The 20,074-nt window shown below is 36.4% G+C and overlaps 1 protein-coding gene across 1 annotated transcript; it reads left to right on the forward strand.

Moving 5' to 3' along the window:
• Positions 1-3,682: 3,682 nt before the first annotated feature.
• On the forward strand, positions 3,683-18,387 carry LOC135649638 (zinc finger protein BRUTUS-like). Its single transcript, XM_065168214.1, has 14 exons — positions 3,683-4,126; positions 7,247-7,555; positions 8,489-8,683; positions 8,765-9,123; positions 9,489-9,717; positions 9,794-9,962; positions 10,058-11,311; positions 11,420-11,591; positions 11,665-11,886; positions 14,075-14,212; positions 15,253-15,487; positions 15,615-15,674; positions 17,903-17,974; positions 18,045-18,387. Exons 1-14 carry the CDS (start codon positions 3,824-3,826, stop codon positions 18,180-18,182), a joined length of 3,855 nt encoding a protein of 1,284 aa, XP_065024286.1. The 5' UTR covers positions 3,683-3,823; the 3' UTR covers positions 18,183-18,387.
• The last annotated feature ends 1,687 nt before the right edge of the window (positions 18,388-20,074 follow it).

A 20,074-nucleotide genomic window follows, 5' to 3' on the forward strand; every position in this document is an offset into this window, starting at 1 on the left:
CAGTGGCCGTATTCGGTGTGAATGAAAGAAATGTGGCCTTTCAGACACTCGAGTGGTGACAAGGTAACAAGGAGTTTAGAGATGAGATGATAAATGCTACAACTTCAAAACTGCAGCTACCATTGATCGATTACCTATTTCCACCACCTGATCATAATTGTCAAAAAGTCCATTATATTTTATGTTTAGGAGAGCTGTCGATGCTAAATAAAGCAGCAATCGTTTATTTATTATGAATACTTACAATCCAACCGAATGTCAAACTTATGAATCCAAATCGACTCTTGCCGTGTTTGATCCAGTGGTCAAACATACAAATAGAAACGCGAGTGTTATACCTCCCCCTGTGCAAGAAAAAGTCGGAGCAGAAAATTTTTGGGTGGAGACAGTCCAACCCTCTTTCGTGGATCACATCATTTGACTTATAAGCTGTTGTTAGTCTCCATAAGCTTATCTTCCATCCCAATACAATATTAAGTGTTGTACACATCACATTGACCCTTTCCAACTATTTAGATATTAACTTCATTAGCATCCATCCAGAAAATTCCTTCATTTTAACCATGCTTAACTATAGTTAGAATTAGCCAGTTTAATTTTAAAAGATAGATATACAGAAATTTATAAATACTTCAATTTTCTAAAGGTTATTGATGTTATTTAGAGTTTCGACCAACAGGAGATCCATCATACTTACATGTTTAGATTTTGGGAAGATAGATATATTATATATATATAATGAACTTAAATTTAAAGAGATAAATACCAAAAATCACTCGTTTCCGAATAATATATATATTATATGCTTGTAATTTTGTCTAATTCAAGATTATGATTGATCACTTTTATCAAGTTACGAATTGATCTACCTACCCTACGGTTTTGTCAGATGAGAGGGAGAAATGTACGTTTGTTGAGAAGAGGAAAAAGAAAAGTGGGCTGGTCTCCTCAACTCTCCTCCTCCATTTCTTTTTTGTGTTACCTCAGCTTTGGAACATATATATATATATATATATATATATATATATATATATATATATATATATATATATATATATATATATATATGGTCTCTCTAATAGTTCCCATAAGAGACGAGGAGGAGCAAAGTCGAGTGATGACATGAACATGACCCTATTTATTTAATTGCTTCCTCTTTTTCAAAAAAAATATAAAAATTGAGTAAGACCCATCTCTCATCTCAGCCATACAAAATCCAACCAATATAAACCCACACTTAAGTGGGCATGATGATGTGATTGTCCTTTTTTCTGAGAAAGGATGCGAGACATCTTGGTAAATTTTGAATACTTACTTGTTTGGAACTCCTAGAAAGAAAGAGTCCATGACTACTGAGCTCAGATAGATTGAGACATTGTGGTCAAAGAATGTGTTTGGAGTTGAGATTTCATTGGTTCTAGAATATGAACTTATTCCAACATAGGTATCATCATCATCATCAGAGAAATAAACTTGTGGGTTAGCTTTTTCTTTTTCCTTTTTGTGAGGGTCGAAAAGAATCAAGTTCTTGGTATCGGACTATGAACATGGTGCAAACTGTGACCAACCTCCTCCATCATGCCAATCCACGCATTTCAATTTCAAACCATCGTAAGTTAATTACTTTTAAAGATTTTGAAGAATCATTTTAGTTGACAAGTGGCTTCAACATCACAAGATTATTTATTCATTGATTTTTATATTATATTTAATTAAAGAGAATATATCTTCCTTGACCTAAAAGCCACCCCACCCTTCTTGGCTCCAAAATTCAATTAAAAAAAAAATGTCTCAAAGGTCAGTATAATTAAAATTGGATTACATCATGATCTCTATCATCATCATCATCATCATCATCATCTTCTTCTTCTTCTTCCTTAGTTATGCTCCTGAATCAATAATAATAGTTACTTGCATCTTAACATGAGGATCAATTTGTTTTTTTTTAGGATAACAGTTGACAATAAGAGCTTTCCCAATTTGAATCATACTGAATTGCATCCACATATATAATATATATATATATATATATAAATATAATATAATATACTCAATTTTTGAATCATACTGAAAATTTATCTATATTTTGTTCTTATTTTCTGCCACAATTTATAAAGGTTTTCAATTCAAAATGTTTGCATTAATCTAACAGATACATACAAAGCCCTCTGATTAGAGAATTTTGTGGGGCTACAAAATTAATTTTGTATTTATAACTTATAGTAAAAGCTTATTAAGTCATACTTTCTTTAGGAATGAATATTAGAAGAATAAAGACGGTTTGAAGCTCCAAAAGTATCAAATCCATTCAAAATCTAAATTATTGATTCTTCTTCATCTTTTTCTCTGGAAGAAAGAAGGTAAAAAAAAAATTTATCAATGAAATATTACCACTTTTTTTTTTGTGAATTCGAAGAACATAAAATCACCTAACCTCTTACTTTTCTCTCTCTCTTGAATAATTCTTTTCTTATCATTTGACCACTATCTTTGAAGAATAGCATATAAGTTTTCATATGCATCCAAAACAACCTAATGGAAACTTTCACCTTCAATGCTAACAAAACCCCTACCTACCTCTTTTTTACTTTTTTTTTATCCTAGCCGTCCGATCCGATCCGATCCAGCTCGACCGCTTCCGATCAGACGGCTCTTGGCCCGATTGTAGCTAACTCCAAGGAATAATCCGGCAGAATCGTCTATTCGAAAAAGACTCACGAATCACGAGGTCGCTCTCAGTGGGTCCCGCTTCATCGTCACTGCCCACGTGGGATCCATGGACCCAGCGACCCGACCCGGGGAATCGGCGGCACTGGTGATCCACGTGTCATCTCGGTCGCGGCACGCTCCTCGCCACCCCGACGCGCGTGCCCGTTCCGTGCTCCGCCGCTCCCTTTAACGCTCTCCGCTACCGTTAAAAATCACGATGAGACTTAATGATCACGGTTCCGGCTTCCGCGCTTTCCCTCCAGGTTCCCCCAGTTTCGTTGGAGCTGTCCAATTCAATGGATTCCAATTCCATGTCCTTCGCTTCGACCGAACCGGATCTGGGAATCCCCTCCCTGGACACTTGAGCCGGCACAAAATAATGGACCGCACAGTGACTGAATCACCCTCAGAAGCTCATTAATACAATCCCCACCACATCGCGTGGCGGATTCGACGCTTCATTCAGACGATTTTGATCCGGTCGAACCGAACCAGTTCGATCACATCGACTCCCCTGTGACTCTTTAACAAAGTGGGTGATCGGCTATCCACCAACGGCGCACGGAGCCAAATTGGGTCGGCTCAGATGCGCCCGGCCGCCATCGTGCCAACGCGGGCACAACCGTCAATCTGTACAACAGTCGTGAGCATTCTCGTAAATCGACCTGAGCCGGAACCTGAACCGCTCAAGAATGAGTAGCGGAACGACCCGATTTATCTGGAAGGCGGATTGAAATGACGTAAATGCCCATGGAGTGGGCCGTAAGTGCGCGCTTACATGGCCAGTTCTCCTCGGTGGGAAACGGATAGCGGGGCAGGGGGTACACGTGCGACCGCCTCAAATGCCGACGTGGCACCTTCTTTGCACGTGCCGCTCTCCCTCTTATCAACGCCGGGCGAGGTACTCTCTCTCCCAATGGCTCGTTGAAACGCGAATAAGACATTCTAAATACCATAAAAAATCAAAGAAAATAAAAATTAGAGAGAGAGAGAGAGAGAGAGAGAGAGAGAGGGAGGAGGAAGAGGAGGAGCGATCGAAATCCTTGGAGGTCGCGGGTTTGCGGCGGGGGGGTGCAACCAAAACTCTGGGTCGAATCGGTCGAGGGCGGTTGGCATGGCGATGCCATTTGCCGGAGACGGGGTCCTCGCCCTGATGCCGCAGGAGGTGGTCAACTCGATCGACCCGGCGCCGTCCTCACCGCCGCAGCCGGCGGAGAAGCCGCTCACGGAATCGCCGGACAAGTCCCCAATCCTCGTATTCGTCTATTTCCAGAAGGCCATCCGGTCGGAGCTCGACCGGCTCCACCACGACGCCGTCGAGCTCGCCACCGCCGGCAGTGGCGACGTGAGCTCCCTCGCCGACCGCTGCATCTCCCTCTTCGACATCTACCAGCACCACTGTAACGCCGAGGACGCTGTATGGGTTTCAACCTCTCCTCTCTCTCTCTATCTATTGTTGTCCGTTCTTTCGGTCTTAAAAATCTTGCCTTTTGTGGCTTGGTTGGTGGTCCGAAGTCGCGTCGATAAGATGTTTTGGGTAAAGGGTATTGATTTCATGAGTGAACTGTCGAATTTGTCTGGACGGGGTCTCATGTTTGACTTGCACGTGGATTCACTATGACAGAGATGAAATCAGTGCAATGAACTGGAATTTGAAAAATTCGAGCGAGTGTTGATTGGTGTTGACCATCATTTTTTTTAGCAAATAGGGAAAGAGATTAATGGTTTTAATACATTTAGCTAATTATGAGGTTGTTTGATGTGTTATGAAAAATAATGGCTGTATAGGTCATTGATTCCGGACTTCCTTATATTGTTCGCTTCTGGTGCTTGCTATGGTGATAAAGCTAGTCAGAGTTATTTCTCATAAGATCGAAGATTTGTCACTTAAGTTGTTCTTTATTGGTCAAGTGAATCTTTTTTTCTCTTTTCTTTTTTCGCATGCAGATAGATCCATTTTACATTATTTGGCTTAAGCTTAGTCACGAGATATAGGCTTAAGTTGGTTTTATGCTTACTGGAAGTAAAAAAAAAAAAAATTGTCCTTTTTGGTACTGTAACATGGATAAATGGATGCTACATTAAGAGTGCTTGTCTGCTTATATGTCACTGTTATTGTATAAGTTTAAGTTTCACAATTTTTCTTGTAGGTTATGTGCTTTATATGAGAAATACCTTCACGTATTTCTACTTTGATATTTATCTGACTTTTAAAAGCCGATAGTTGCTTGAACTAGCTTTAAGTTCAGATGGCACCCCTTGTGCTGGCCAGCCACCTGTTGCTGTGCTGGTTTCATCAAAAAACAGTAGGACCAAAGAAGGAAGAAAAACCTTGAACAAAGTAAATCTATAAAAGTTATATGCTATTTAAGAGAAAAAAAAGGTAGATCTGCACAGTCTTTTCACTACCTAAAACAAAAATAAAAAAGGCAGCTTAATTTTTAATTCCCTGTCGTTGGTATTAGATAGTCAAGATTTTTATTTTTTTTTTGCTTCCATTGTTGGGTTTGTTAGTGTGGCTTGCAAAGCATGGCTAGGATGTGGGATCTCTTGTTCTTACTGAAGAGAGCAACAAAGAGTTAGATTGAACAAGAAAGGGTCATTTAAACAGGATTCACATATACAAGTTTAATGCCCTTCTTGTTCAGTCATGCATATCATTTCTTAGTCCCTAAAGATAGTTTGGAGAGTATATGACAAAATGCAGAATTTATATGTCAAATGTTATGCCTGACGTAATCATCTGATACAGGTAATTCTTTTATGTCGGGGTTGTCATCGGAATGGCATCTGTCACCTGATATGGGGTGGCATTCACCTTAATATGTAATCTTAGTTGTTACTCCTGTACATATCGTTGCAATTGGTTCAGGATCAAGGAGTTTTAAAGTAGTGGTTATTGGTTAAACCCACCTAATGTTCTAGAATTAATAAGTAAAATGGATTAGTTAATCTGATCAAAGGAATTTAACTTGGACAACCTAATATAAAATAATCTGACTTGAAGAGACAGTGGAAATGAACCCTTTGTTTTCTTCCTATATAATGCAAAACATTAAAAAGAGGGTCTATGTTACCCAGTCAGATTAGGATATTTTAACCTAGGTATATTGATCGCCAAGTGAAATGCAGACTAAAGAATATGTCATTATCTATTGTGAAAAGAGCATTATTAGTTTATTAGTTTGTTTGCAATTTTTGCATTTCAAAAGGGAAAACACCATGAGAAATCAAGAAGAAAAACGTGGTATTATATAGTACATTCATTGTGTAGACCATTTTCACTTGCATATTCTTGGTTATGGTTTGTCGAAAGCAGTATTAATATGGTATCGTATATGCCATTATAACTCGGGTTGTCTGGAAAAATGAAACCTCCCTTTGCACTATAACCTTTTGGATTCTTAATCCTCCCACATAACATGATACCAATTATATCTGTATATAATGTTTCTAATTGATCATTTGCATACACGAAGCATTTAATTTGAATGAATTATTGATAAAAGTACGTCCGTCAAACTTTTCAGCATCCAACATCAGATGTCCTTATTAGATGAGTTGATTGCAGATTGCATAATTTGGATGAATTGACAAAAGAGTTGGTGTAAGTTAGACCCTGCTGTTTATGTTGGAAACCTATTTTATAAGGAGAATTCCAGTATTTTCTAGAAAGAAATGTAAAATATAGATCCCAGATGAAATGCAGACTAAAGAATATGTTATCTTTTAAGTATATGGAATTCTTTCTCCTTTTATGTAGAATATAATTTAGAAAAAAAATTATACATCTATTAGCAATATGCATAAAACATATAATTATGAATTGCAATTTCTATGCCATTTCATATCCTTATCTGAGGTTATCTGGGTTGGTATATTCATGATTGTAATTCATAGATCTGACCTGAACATAGATGGATCTTCTTTCTCATGTTCTTTTCCAACATGTTTTGTGTTTCTAGCCTGTTGTTAGATCCTATTATATTGGTTTGCATGGTAGAGACATTTTCTAGATGCTGGTAATTGGCAAGAGCCACATAACTTAATCCTTCCCAATCACCTAAATCTTCTATCTTGTGCATGCCCAAGATTTTTTAAAGAGCATTTTTTATGTGATTCTTCTATTTAGAGAAAAAGGTAAAAAGCAAAATCATCTTAACTTGGTTTTGCATATATCTTGCATATGCTGAAGATCTTTTTTCTAGAAGTTGAAATTTATGCTATTTGGCTATTCTAGGTCTATAGCTTTTGGAGAACTTATTCATTCATTTTTTGTCCTTTTTGAGTATTGCTGGTTGGTAGTGACGGAATATATAAAGTAGTTCTTATTTGTTTAGTCTCTATTTCGACCCTTACCAAAGATATCTCAAGTTGGACACCAATTGGAATTTATGTTAGATAGCCTGGTCCTTTTTAAGAGGTTATTTGTGATTTATCAAAAATAATTCAAACAAATATTCTTTCTTAATGGTTGTGACCATGAAGGTAATTAATATGATGTCGTTAACAATGTATATTTTCTTCATGTTTTCAGGTCATCTTTCCGGCTCTTGATACACGTGTCAAGAACGTGGCTAGGACATATTCTCTCGAACATACAGGGGAGAGTCATCTTTTCTATGATGTGTTTGTTCTATTAATTTCACACATGAAAAGTGAGGATCGTCTCTGGAGAGAACTTGATCTTCGTATTGCATCAATAAAAACATCATTTAATCAACAAATGCCCAAGGAAGAAAAGCAGGAATTTGTTTCAGAGGATCATTTTCGAAGAGAATTAGCTTCCCGCACTGGAGTCATAAAAACATCACTTAGCCAGCACATGTCTAAGGAAGAAGAGCAGGTATGTATTTCTTAGATTTTTCCTTTTAATTTTCCTTGTAAGGCAATATAATTTGTTTACTGAAAAACCTGTAGTTTATTTAACTTTTAAGAATTTACTCTAAAGTCAAATAGCAAGAACTTAACAGACAAGACTCTTGATTCATCTATGATTCTTTACAACTTAGATTAGATATGATTAAATTTCATAAATTATTTTGTGATGCAAGGGGCATCATCCAAGGCCCCAAAGCAGCATCAAAGAGGCAATTTCAGTGGCAGAAGGTGGCAACAGACAGCAGAGAGGAGCAGCAACAGCTGCAGCAGAATATCCATGCTGGGCCTAATCCAAATGTAATAGGATTGTTTGGTCTTATCTGGATTGATGAAAGCCTAGACTGGCTGATTCATTGATTGACAAGGAGAATAGGAGGATTTCCCATTTAATTCATGTCTACAGTAAGGATCATTGGCACTCTTAGGACAAGACAGCCTAGTCTGAGTCCTTTTAGATTCCAACAATGGGTGTCCACCCCACTGATTTACAGCAGCAGGGGTGGTCAAGCCTAAGGTCCAGTAGGGGCCTTCAGTGAGGGTGAAAGGCAAAGAAATTTAGTAGTTTCAGCAGGAGTAATTAGTTGTCTTTCTTTTACATCATTTGTGATAAGGACTGGGTAACACTAGTGCTATAGGTAAGTCAGCTCTTTTAAGGTACCATTGAACATCTTTGCTAATATAGCTATTAGTCCAGCAGTAAACATTTTATTTTCATGTCTAATTTTGGTCCTGGGAACTACTTCTCTTCGTCAAACTAGAGAAGCACCTATGAAGGGGTGTAATACCTGAAAAATTGTTAGGGTGGTCCATTTTTGTGTTGTTCATTCTTCAATTCCCAATACCATTTGATGTTTGCTGAAAAACATAAGTCATGGCTAATTAGTTGGTAGTGCTACAGGTCTTCCCCTTGCTAATGGAGAAGTATTCATTTGAAGAGCAGGCTGATTTGGTTTGGGAGTTTTTGTGTAGTATCCCTGTGAATATGATGAAAGAGTTCCTTCCTTGGCTTTCCTCTTCTAGTTCACCTGATGAACATCAGGATATGATCAACTGCATGAGGAAGATAGTACCAAAGGAAAAGCTTCTTAAAAAGGTAATATTCCTGTTCCTGCAAGATTCCTTTTGTGAAAATCCAGATTCATTTTGACTGTCATTATTTCAAAAATAAACATAGGTCATATTCACTTGGATAAAAGACAAATGCATGGCTGACATGGGACGAAATCATGGTGATGAATTTCAGTCGAAGAGTTCTGCACCTGACAGATCTATTGATCACAATGAGAAGCATATCTGTCCATCTGATCTTTCCAGGATTGGAAAAAGAAAACATAAAGAATCAGACAGCAAAATTGTTGATCATCTTGGGTTGTATCCGATAGATGAAATATTGCATTGGCATAATGCTATTAGAAAAGAATTAAATGATATAGCAGAAGGTGCAAGAAAAATACAACTTTCTGGAGATTTTTCTGATTTGTCTGCCTTTAACAAAAGGCTTCAATTTATTGCTGATGTATGCATCTTTCACAGGTAAGAGACGTCATTGTTATTTTTTCTTGCATAGAAGCAGAAGTTCATATAATTTTGGTTAATTGCTCACCTTTTCTTTGATGTTAGCCATATGAAACACAAATAGCCAAAGAAAGCAAACAATGAATTATAGAATGATTGTATTCAAATTTTGAAGATTGCACTTAACCATATTTTTTCATATAAAGAGATGTACTGACTTTGAACAATGCCCTAATACAGAAAGAAGTACAGGAACTTTGTTTGAGATAATGAATTACAATATGTGATAAAAGGGATCAGAAATTTATACCTTCACCTTAATTTTTGAACTTAGTGGCTAGCAGCCATCTATATTTTAGTAATAGTCATTTATGCACATGCAGTTATGCTGAAGATCGAGTAATATTTCCAGCAGTATTAGATGGAATGGAGTCCCTTTTGCAGGAGCATGCAAATGAAAAAATTCAGTTTAACAAGTTTAGGTGCTTAATTGAAGAAATCCAAAGTGCAGGGGCCAATTCTACTTCTGCAGAATTCTACTCAGAATTGTGTTCACATGCTGATCAAATAATGGACACTATTCAGAAGCATTTCCATAACGAGGAAGCTGAGGTAGGCTGATCTTAGAAATGTGAACTCTATAGTTCCTTTTATGAGTATTTGAGTTTTTGCTTTTGTTCTCTGTTAGGTTCTTCCTCTTGCCAGGTTGCGTTTTTCTCCAGAGAAGCAGCGCAAGCTTATGTTCAAAAGTCTGTGTGTTATGCCCTTGAAGTTGTTGGAACGTGTTTTGCCATGGTTTGTTGCAAATCTAAGTGATGAGGAGGCAAGTTCATTTCTCCAGAATATGCACCTAGCTGGTTGGTTGTCCTCTCATGTATTTTATTCTTTATTTTTGCTGCAATTTTCTTCTGTTTTGCAATGATCCATATAAGCTTTATGTTTTGTGACACAGCCTCATCATCTGAATCTGCACTGGTTACATTGTTCTCTGGTTGGGCTTGCAAGGCTCGGAGTGAGGGTATAACCAATTCTGGCAACTTTATATGCCTGACTTCAAAGGCAATCAGTTGCTTTAGTTTCGAAGATAACGCTGAATCAGAAGAAGATTTCAGAGAAAAATTGTGTGTGTGTGCTCGTGTACTTGGTTGTAAGAAAGACTTGACTGCTCTGGGAAGTGAGAAAAATGCCAGACCTGTTAAACGAGGCCACTTTTCAGGATTTTGTGAAAATTCTGGTGAAAGCAATACTTCAAAAGATAATGACATCAATACTATCCCATGTTGCAAAAAGCCCTGCTGTGTGCCAGGTCTAGGAGTTGCTAGCAGTAACATGGGAATAAGTTCACTTGATGCAACAAAATCTTTGCTTCTTTCATCTTACAATTCTTCTGCTCCTTCCTTAAACTCCAGTCTCTTTGTTCCAGAGATGGAATTGAATTCATGTACTAGTGAGAATACTTTGAGGCCGATTGACAACATATTTAAATTTCATAAGGCAATTAGCAAAGATGTGAAGTATTTGGATGATGAATCTGGAAATCTTATACCTTACAATGAAGCCATTCTTCGGCAGTTCAGTGGGAGATTTCGCTTATTGTGGGGTCTATATAGAGCTCATAGTAATGCTGAGGATGATATTGTTTTCCCAGCTTTAGAATCAAGAGAATCTCTTCATAACGTGAGCCATTCATATACCCTTGACCACAAGCAGGAAGAGAAGGTCTTTAAAGATATTTCTGAAGTGCTTTCAGAGCTTTCACAACTGCATGATGGCTTGGTAACAAATGACAATAAGGATGCTGCAAGTGGAAGTAAGTCTGATTCTTCTCTTCATTTAATTGATCAGACAAGGAAACATAATGAGCTTGTCACTAAGCTTCAAGGAATGTGCAAATCTCTACGAGTTACACTGAATAATCATGTCTTCAGAGAAGAGCTTGAGTTATGGCCATTGTTTGACAAACATTTTTCAGTTGATGAGCAAGATAAGATTGTTGGACGAATAATAGGAACAACAGGAGCAGAGGTCCTCCAATCAATGCTACCATGGGTAACTTCTGCTCTTAGTCAAGAGGAACAAAATAAGATGATGGATACATGGAGGCAGGCAACCAAAAATACAATGTTTAATGAGTGGCTAAATGAGTGGTGGAAGGGCTCTCCTCCATTGTCTACATCTTCTGCAGAGAGTTCGAGTCTTCCAAAAGGTCTTTGATTTAATTATGTCTTTCTCTGTTTATACTCTGTGGTTCTTAAAGTCGTGGAACTTATAACTTTGTGCTGACTTTTTTTCACCATATAAATGTTCCATTTAGGTACCGATTACCAAGAAAGTCTTGAGCAATGTGACCAGATGTTCAAGCCTGGTTGGAATGATATATTTAGGATGAATCAGAATGAGCTTGAATCAGAGATACGGAAGGTTTCACGAGATCCAACACTTGATCCACGAAGAAAGGCATATCTTATACAAAACTTAATGACGAGGTTTGTGTTTGTCTGATCTTTTGCACATGATATTGTATTGCACATAAATAAGTAATTCAGATGGATATTGCAGTCGCTGGATAGCAGCTCAGCAGAAATTACCTGAGTCTAGAACTGAGGAAGCTATAGATGAGGAAGATATACCTGGATGCTCTCCATCCTTTCGGTATCCAGATACACAAATCTTTGGCTGTGAGCATTACAAGAGGAACTGCAAACTCCTTGCTGCATGTTGTAACAAGTTATTCACATGCAGATTTTGCCACGACAAAGTTAGTGACCATTCGATGGACAGGTATCATTGTTATTCTTGCTAAAATATTTTATCCATGTGTAAATTCTAATAATACCATGCTCTGCCCTTGTTCCATCATTACTAACATGTTTTGTCTGCTTTTAAAAATTTATATATCCAAGTTGATAAAATGTTAATACCACTGATTTTCAGGAATCCTTTCTTTAATGTGAAAATGAAATTGATTTGTAAGAATACATTTCTACATGTACTGTATTATTGGAGTTGGTTATGAATCACCCAAGACTGTACATTGGAACATAGATTGAGCTTTTATGGTGTTAGCTGTTCTATGGGAATTAAATTGATTTATAGCAAAAAGGCAGTGATGATGATAATCTGTTGTATTTTGACATTTGGATGTAAAATTTTGATACATTCATGTGAGCACTTAGTGTTCAGTAAGACTAAAGTGAGCTGGAACTCAAGCTAATTACTGGTTGAGGTGCATAACTGACTCATTTATTGACAGCACAGATACAACTGTCCACTTTATCTAGGCTGATTCTCATAACAAATATAACATATTGTTAGCCATTAAAAGCTTGTGTTGCCTATTCTTTAAGGAAAGTTTTGTTGTTTTCAGCTTGTTAATGCTAGAGACTATTTTCTATGTTGGATGAGATTGCAGCTTAATGTACATAGCTCGTTGTGGGCTAGTGCTTTCCCTCATTTGATGCCAAGAACCATTTATGTTGTTAGACATGCATGACCTTACTGACATGTCGTAGTTCACTTGCGAGAGCTCTTTATAGGTTGAGTTTGATGCATATTAGTGATGCCCTTACCATTTTAATGTTCCTTGCGTAGGCACACCATTTTCATGTTTATTGCATAGGCACAGTGTCCAAAGTTACTAACCTTTTGTAGTATGTAGTTGGGTTTTTAATTTCGAATGATACCGCTTGTTCTGGTCCGCCAGCAGATCGGTACGCAGACCGCCCGCTACCGGGCGGTATGGGGTTGTTTCTGCCCCGTTACCACACGAAATCGGTCGGTGACGATTGGTTTCGATCGTCGCTGCCCGCTATGGGGCGGTATTTGCCGAGGGAGAAGGAAGAAGAGGGAGAAGAAGAGAGAGAACCTGGAGATCCGGCGCCACTCTTCTTCTACGATCTTGTTCCGTCACCACCCTCCCTTGTCGGATGCCGCAGATGAGATGTCATCTCCTCCTTGTCTGAGGCGATGAGGCCTCGGCGTCGTCGACGACTTCTCCTCATCCGCACGACGAGAAGAAGCCTCAGTGACATCGTCGAGGCTTCGCGGGGAGAAGAAACGAGGCGACGTCTCCCTTTTATATATATATATATATATATATATATATATATATATATATATATATATATATATATATATATATATATATATATATATATATCGAGCGGTACGCCAGCGTATATCGCTCGGTATACTCGAACTGTACCATACTGAGCTAAGCTCGATACTCCGGTACAGTATGAAATTACGAACCTTGGTCTGTAGTACTTGTTATTTACTTATATGGTGCATGCCAATCCACACCTTGCAAGTTTGCATTACAGTTAGCTTTACTTTTAAACTGTACCTAGTTGGTACAGTCTTACTAGCTGTCACTTCATCTTTTATTATGATGTTGGTTACAATTTGATTGGATATGGGTATGGTTGTCTTTTGTCCTGTGTGAGGTACGTCCACTTTGGCTGGTGAGCATGCTTTTGGTAGTTCATGAGGCTCATAGTTTTGTCCTTAGGAAAGATGCTTGAGAAGGAATGAACCATGTTTATGAGTGACAAGTTTGCTTGACTCAGCTGATGTGGGAATTATGGACCCGTATATCCAACTAAAGGTCATTCGGACTTCCAAACATTTGTAGCTTCATGATTTGGCCCATGGAACCTTTTGCTTTAGGACCCAAAATATTGATAAAAGGGCTCCTTTTTTTCTTGGGTGTCCTAGGTTTAATTGAGTCCTTGTTCATGTAGCTTGCATAGGGCTACTCCAATTTTTTTTTTTATATTTTTTAATTGAGTTTATTGGCGTAAGGCTTGTTGTAATTTCAAATTTTATGCACTTACCTCCTCTATGAAAATACCATGTTGTTACTCAAAGGACAAACAGTTTTCGGTCAGTTGGCTAGTGTCCTGATATTGTGATATATTAATACCAATGTTAGTTATAATTTTTACCATTATTTTCTCATCCTTCGCAGAAAAGCAACAACTGAAATGATGTGTATGCGCTGTTTAAAGGTTCAACCAGTTGGCCCAACGTGCAAGACGCCATCCTGTGGTGGTTTCTCAATTGCGAAATATTATTGCAATATCTGCAAGTTTTTTGATGATGAGAGGTTGGTGATGATAGGCTTTCTTATTATTTGACTTTGGCATTTGGAAAAGTGTTTTTATACTTTTTGTTCTATTTTTAACAGAACTTTTGTTAAGTTCTATTTGACTTCTTATACGAAGTATTAAAGTCAGGTATTAAATTTCAAGATGTATCTTTGTGCATAGATATAAATAGCCTTAAGGGAAGTCTATTAATTCAAATACTCCTAATCTACCAAATAGTGTCTACCTCAGCACATCAACATATTGTTTATATTTGAAATTTCTTAGAGATAAAATTTGTTGCATCCTGCACAACAGTTTCTTTTGCTGCCAGCAATTGATCTTCTTTTCTGTGGCAATGACTTCTGATATAGGTGAAGTTTATTTGTTTCCGTCCACTTCATTGAGTAATAGCTGTTGTTATCATTCTTGAGAAACAATTGGGTCCTTCTAGATTGACAAGAGAAAGTTTGCATCTTTCTTCTTTCTTTGGGTGCTCAAATTTTGTCTAGTCATATGAAGTTGATGTTTAAGATATATAAAAAATTGCCATATTCCTTGGGATATATAAAGAAACCCCATATTCTTTTTCCTTCTCCTTGGATTCATCTGGATTTCTAGTCATCTTACACGTAGTGTGAAAACCACATTTTACATCAACAATTCTGGTTGTATATACTAATTCAGTTATCAATTTCTTTTTGTAATTTAAGGCTGAGGAATTTCAATGTAGATACTCCTGAAGGTTCTTCACATGTGTTTTAAAAATATTTAGCAAATAAATATTCTTTCCAGCTCACTTAGCTTCAAGTTCCTTCACATTCCTACATTTCCTACATTAGCTGTTACTAAAAGGAAAACAAAAGAATCGTTTTCCAGCTCACTATGCAATTATTACATAGATAAGTAATAATTGCATAATTGGTTGTGTCAGCCAAAAAAGTTGTTAAAAAGGAAAAGCAAGACAAATAGATAAAAGAGTTGAAGAATGAGAAGTTTCCTAATGCTGCAACAATTGCTTATGTTTCAAGTAGTTAATGCTGCAACATTTTTATTTCAGGACAGTGTACCACTGCCCATTTTGCAACTTGTGTCGTGTTGGAAAAGGACTTGGCATAGACTTCTTTCATTGTATGACATGCAATTGTTGCTTGGGAATGAGATTAAAAGAACACAAATGTCGTGAGAAAGGTCTAGAGACAAATTGCCCAATTTGTTGTGATTTTCTATTTACATCAAGTGAAGCAGTCAGAGCTTTGCCGTGTGGACATTTCATGCACTCAGCATGCTTCCAAGTATGTTCTTATTCCTGTTAAGTTTCTTTTTCTTTTGAGAATTTTTTACCAGCTATATTGTCCTCCATTTCTTTGACCGAGAGAAGTTTGGTTGATAACCAGCTTTTTTCTCTCTATTTTTGTCTAGGCCTATACTTGCAGTCATTACACATGCCCAATTTGCAGCAAATCCTTGGGAGACATGGCTGTAAGATATTGATATTTCTTCCATGACTAAGCATCGAGTTACATTTCATTTGTTTGCATAATTAATTTCGAGAGCTTCACATTATACATGTTGGATATACTATAGTCCCTTTGTTCTCAAACCCTGTAAAATAGATGAAACAATGAATATAGTTCCTATTGTGATTTCGTGTGTAAGCATGAGTGCATAAGCACATGTGTGTGCAGGCACATAGGCATCTGCTTGTATGAATCCAATCATTTGACCCCATTTTGTGGTGCTAGATACTTGAACATAATATTAAAGCTAAATTGCTGTCTGGCATGTTTTATTTTTCCCTATTATTTCCTGACATACTGCACAAAATCTTGATCCCTAATCTTTCTTAATTATGATGACTATGTTCATTGCTTCTTTAGCTGAAGTTCTGTAAACTTGAGCTTATTGATTATGAGTTCCATCTTTTTTCATTGTATATTATTATCCATACCACAATAAGTTATAATTTTGATTGCTTATAAATAATAAAACATTCTTCTCTTTTCTTTAAATTTGTGTAGACAATTAGATTATGAGATGTGACAAAATCTAGAATCATATGTTCCACTTATTTTTTTAATCTTTATACCTATTTATTATATTTAAACCTTCAACTGTGCCATGTTTCTTTTCCCATATGCTCATTTAAATCCCTTTTGATGAAAAGTTCCTCAATTGCCAATGTTCCTAAGAGGTTCTATCTCTATTTTCCTAGACACCCTGCTTGATCTGATCGCTTAGTTTTATTCAAGTATCCACATAATGTATCACTTTCACTAACATAATTTCCAAAACTAGTACTCTATTATTGGTTCATTTTGCCTTTCCAACACATGGGTTGTTCCAATCTGGTTTGGCTTCGGACTGTCTGGGGGGATCATTGAGATCAACTGTTGATCATAGAAATCCAAGATGATTCTGGTAATCCAAGTCAAAAGTTTTTAATCTTGAATTGGTACTGATACCAGTAACAGACCAGTAGGTTACTGGTACAGTTGGGAAAATTGTGTCAGCAATCAGCATGACACTTGTTGATTGGTATGGGTTTGGCTAGGGTAGGGAAAGAGATGAGGGTCGTGGTGGCGGCAGCGAAGGAGTTCCAAGAGGTGATTAAGACGAGAGGCTGCAGTGGAAACAGAAGAGAGAAAGGGAAGGAAATAGAAAAAGACTGTTGTCATCAACTATAAAAAACAGAAATTGAAGAAAACTCTACTCATAATCAGCCTGTATAGCTTGGTACCAATCAACTTGTCACTCGATAAGTTGGGTTCAGTTAGTTTACCAGGCAGTATAAGCTCTGTTTTCAATTGGACCGAGCGAAATTGCCTGGTCTTTGTATTAACTGACCATCAGAATGGTAATATACTGATTCGTAACAACTGGTTTGGTCAATTTTTTAGATCTTGATCCAATACCAACCATCAAACTAATTCTGGTTGGTGTCAGCTGGTTCTAGATGATATCCAGCCAATCACAGTTATCCCAAATTATTTTTGACTGATCATGTCAATCATGACCAAGTTTTGTTTGATTGCTGTTGTTTACTACTATTGATTCAATTGATATAACCAATCTGAACTTGTCGTCATCCTAAATCACACAATCAATCTCAAACCTAATTAGGGATCCTGCAAATCTTGCTTCAATTCTTTAGTGAAATTTATTTGTTTTCCTTTTCTTTATATCAAAGTTCATAGATGTGACTTTTAGTTTCTTTAGATTTTCCAGATACTTTTGTTGTATCATATAATTTTAACTCCTTCCTGAAAGTTTCTGATATTACAATTTTACATATTTACCGTACCAGTGCAGACATTGGAATAACCTTAATCTTCACAATGTATGGGTGACCTTTTAACCTGTTATTTTTCTTTGAAACATCCCTCCATGAAGATGCCATGCATTATTTCCGGGTGACAATCTAATCCCAACAATGTAATTACCTGAGAACAAAAATTTCAGCTGTGAGCTACCAAAGACAACTGTCCTTGCTATGTAGAGTTTCACAAATGGGTTTCACAATGAGCATTCCTAGGTAGAGTTCCTTCTAGTCATTTACATAACAACATATTTGAACCTTGTATCATAAGCATGCAAAATGACAATTGAAAACATGTGTGTTTGCTAGAGTATATTTGACAGAAGACATTATTCTGCAATGTTCTTCGGCTTTCTTCCCTTCATACTGGAAACACGATTTATTCGTGCAGGTATACTTCGGCATGCTTGATGCTTTATTGGCTGCTGAAGAGCTTCCTGAGGAGTACTGGGATCGGTGTCAGGTAACAGACAACTATCTCTATATGTCTTGCTTGACACAGAACTGATTACTTATAATACGGTAATCTTCAGGACATACTATGTAATGACTGTGGTAAAAAGGGCACATCTCACTTCCACTGGCTTTACCACAAATGTGGCTTTTGTGGTTCGTACAACACAAGGGTGATCAAGACCGATGCAATCAACTGCTCCACATCAGATCGGTGAATGAATCCCTTGTTTCTCTTTCTGGTTTTCGATTTCCCCTTTCAGGTGTGTATATATATTATGCACTTAGCAGCAACTTTTTATGCCTTTGCTGTAGCACTCGTAGTTAGTTCATAGTATGTCCATTTATTTTTCCCACAAATGCAGAAAAATGCGAGTATTCGTCTGGAAAATGTTTTAATATAAATCAAACAGGCTTTCCCCATTTATTTGTAATTTTTTTTTTTTTTTTGTCTATGCAAGCAGAAATTTGGGATCTTTTCAACTCATTGTGTTATCTGGGAATCCAAATAATTTTTGAAATGAAAATCCTTTGGATCTGCTTCTGGCAATTTTTATATTATGCGATTATCTGAATTCTCCTGTTAAATTATTAGCATCATGAAACTTTTTTTTTGTCATGCTGTCTTAACTAGAACATTGAACTGTTGAGGCCAATGTTAGTTGAAGTTGGTAGGAAACCCCTGTTTCGAATTTGTCTGCTGAACTTCCAAATGCGACATAGGAATTATCATACATATTACGTGCCATTTGACTTTGCTTCTTTAGCAAACCCCGCCTCAAGAAATCAAAGATCATGAGATCTCTATGCATCTTACAAAGGCTGCTTGCTTCATGATGCGCCTGATCTGATCGGATACGTTAATGATCATGGACAATAGAGTCGAATCACTGATCTTGCCATTTTTGTTGAAATGAATTAATTTTCTAAATCTTGTGAATATACGAAAGAGTGATTTGTTCCCATAGTGTTTTTTTGTCATATGGAACATTTATTTTAATAAATAGATAGATATGCCTTTGGTCATTTTAGTTATTGTTAGATAGAAAAGGAGGCGGAGAAGGCGGGGGAGGAGGTGACGAGGAAAAGTAGTGTTTAGGAAATTCTGAGTTAACTCAGTAACTCAAATCGTTCATTAGTCCAAATCGATCTAAAGAATTTATGAGTATAAAACTAGTATTTTTATAAGAAAAAGGATATTCTCATATTTAAGTAATCAACAATAATATACTGATAAAAGGGGATAAATTTGAAGTTTGTTCAACTTACTAAACAAAATCTCTCTTATACACAGTGATATTTAACAACCACATAAAATACAAGGATCACATGTATATTTAGTTGAAAAATTGTATACATAAAAATATGCTCAAAGGTTATTATCTATATATATGTATCAGCATGGACCCACACCTGTTCACATCCCTGCCCACCATATGATTAGGGTACTAGAGTCATTTCTTATAAAATAAGGTTCATGATGATCGATAAAACTCGGTAAATATAAGCCTCTATAGTTTTATTTAGGCAAGTGTATATCATGTCGTATATAATATTTTGAAATCATATGTATAAAACTTTTCACAATAAACTCAACTTTTTATCGATTTATACATGTAACATGATAGATAAATAATAAAGAGGTAAAATTTTGATTCAAAGTAAATCAAAATACACATAGGCAAGAGTAGGTTATAATACGTGCAATAGTCAGTAATAGTATATCTATAAACTCCCACCTCACATATATATATATATATATATATATATATATATATATATATATATATACTTGTACTGCTATATTAAACGTCATAATATATGTATATTGTAATATATACATATATATACTATATTTTTATTAATTTATATAATTTCAAATTATACATATATATAATATATTTTTATTAAATTAACATCATGCTTATACCTAGCCTATGACGATTATATCGTTCAAAATTAATATATATAAGAAATTCATAATATAGTGGAAAACAATAATATCTATTGTGATGGAAAAAAAAATTAAGTTCTTCATTCGAGGTGAATGACTACCTAAAGGAACATTGTAAATTTCCAGAAAAGTAAGATGAATATTGTCAAGTTGTAC

Source organism: Musa acuminata, chromosome BXJ3-9 (assembly GCF_036884655.1).
Source record: "Musa acuminata AAA Group cultivar baxijiao chromosome BXJ3-9, Cavendish_Baxijiao_AAA, whole genome shotgun sequence".
NCBI classification, from domain to species: domain Eukaryota; kingdom Viridiplantae; phylum Streptophyta; class Magnoliopsida; order Zingiberales; family Musaceae; genus Musa; species Musa acuminata.

Excerpts from the sequence above, each read along its gene's own strand:
- LOC135649638 (XM_065168214.1), top strand. The coding sequence starts at position 3,824 with ATGGCGATGCCATTTGCCGGAGACGGGGTCCTCGCCCTGATGCCGCAG. Across the intron at positions 15,675-17,902 it reads AATCCTTGGGAGACATGGCT|GTATACTTCGGCATGCTTGA; the intron begins GTAAGATATTGA and ends TTATTCGTGCAG. Across the intron at positions 17,975-18,044 it reads AGTACTGGGATCGGTGTCAG|GACATACTATGTAATGACTG; the intron begins GTAACAGACAAC and ends GGTAATCTTCAG.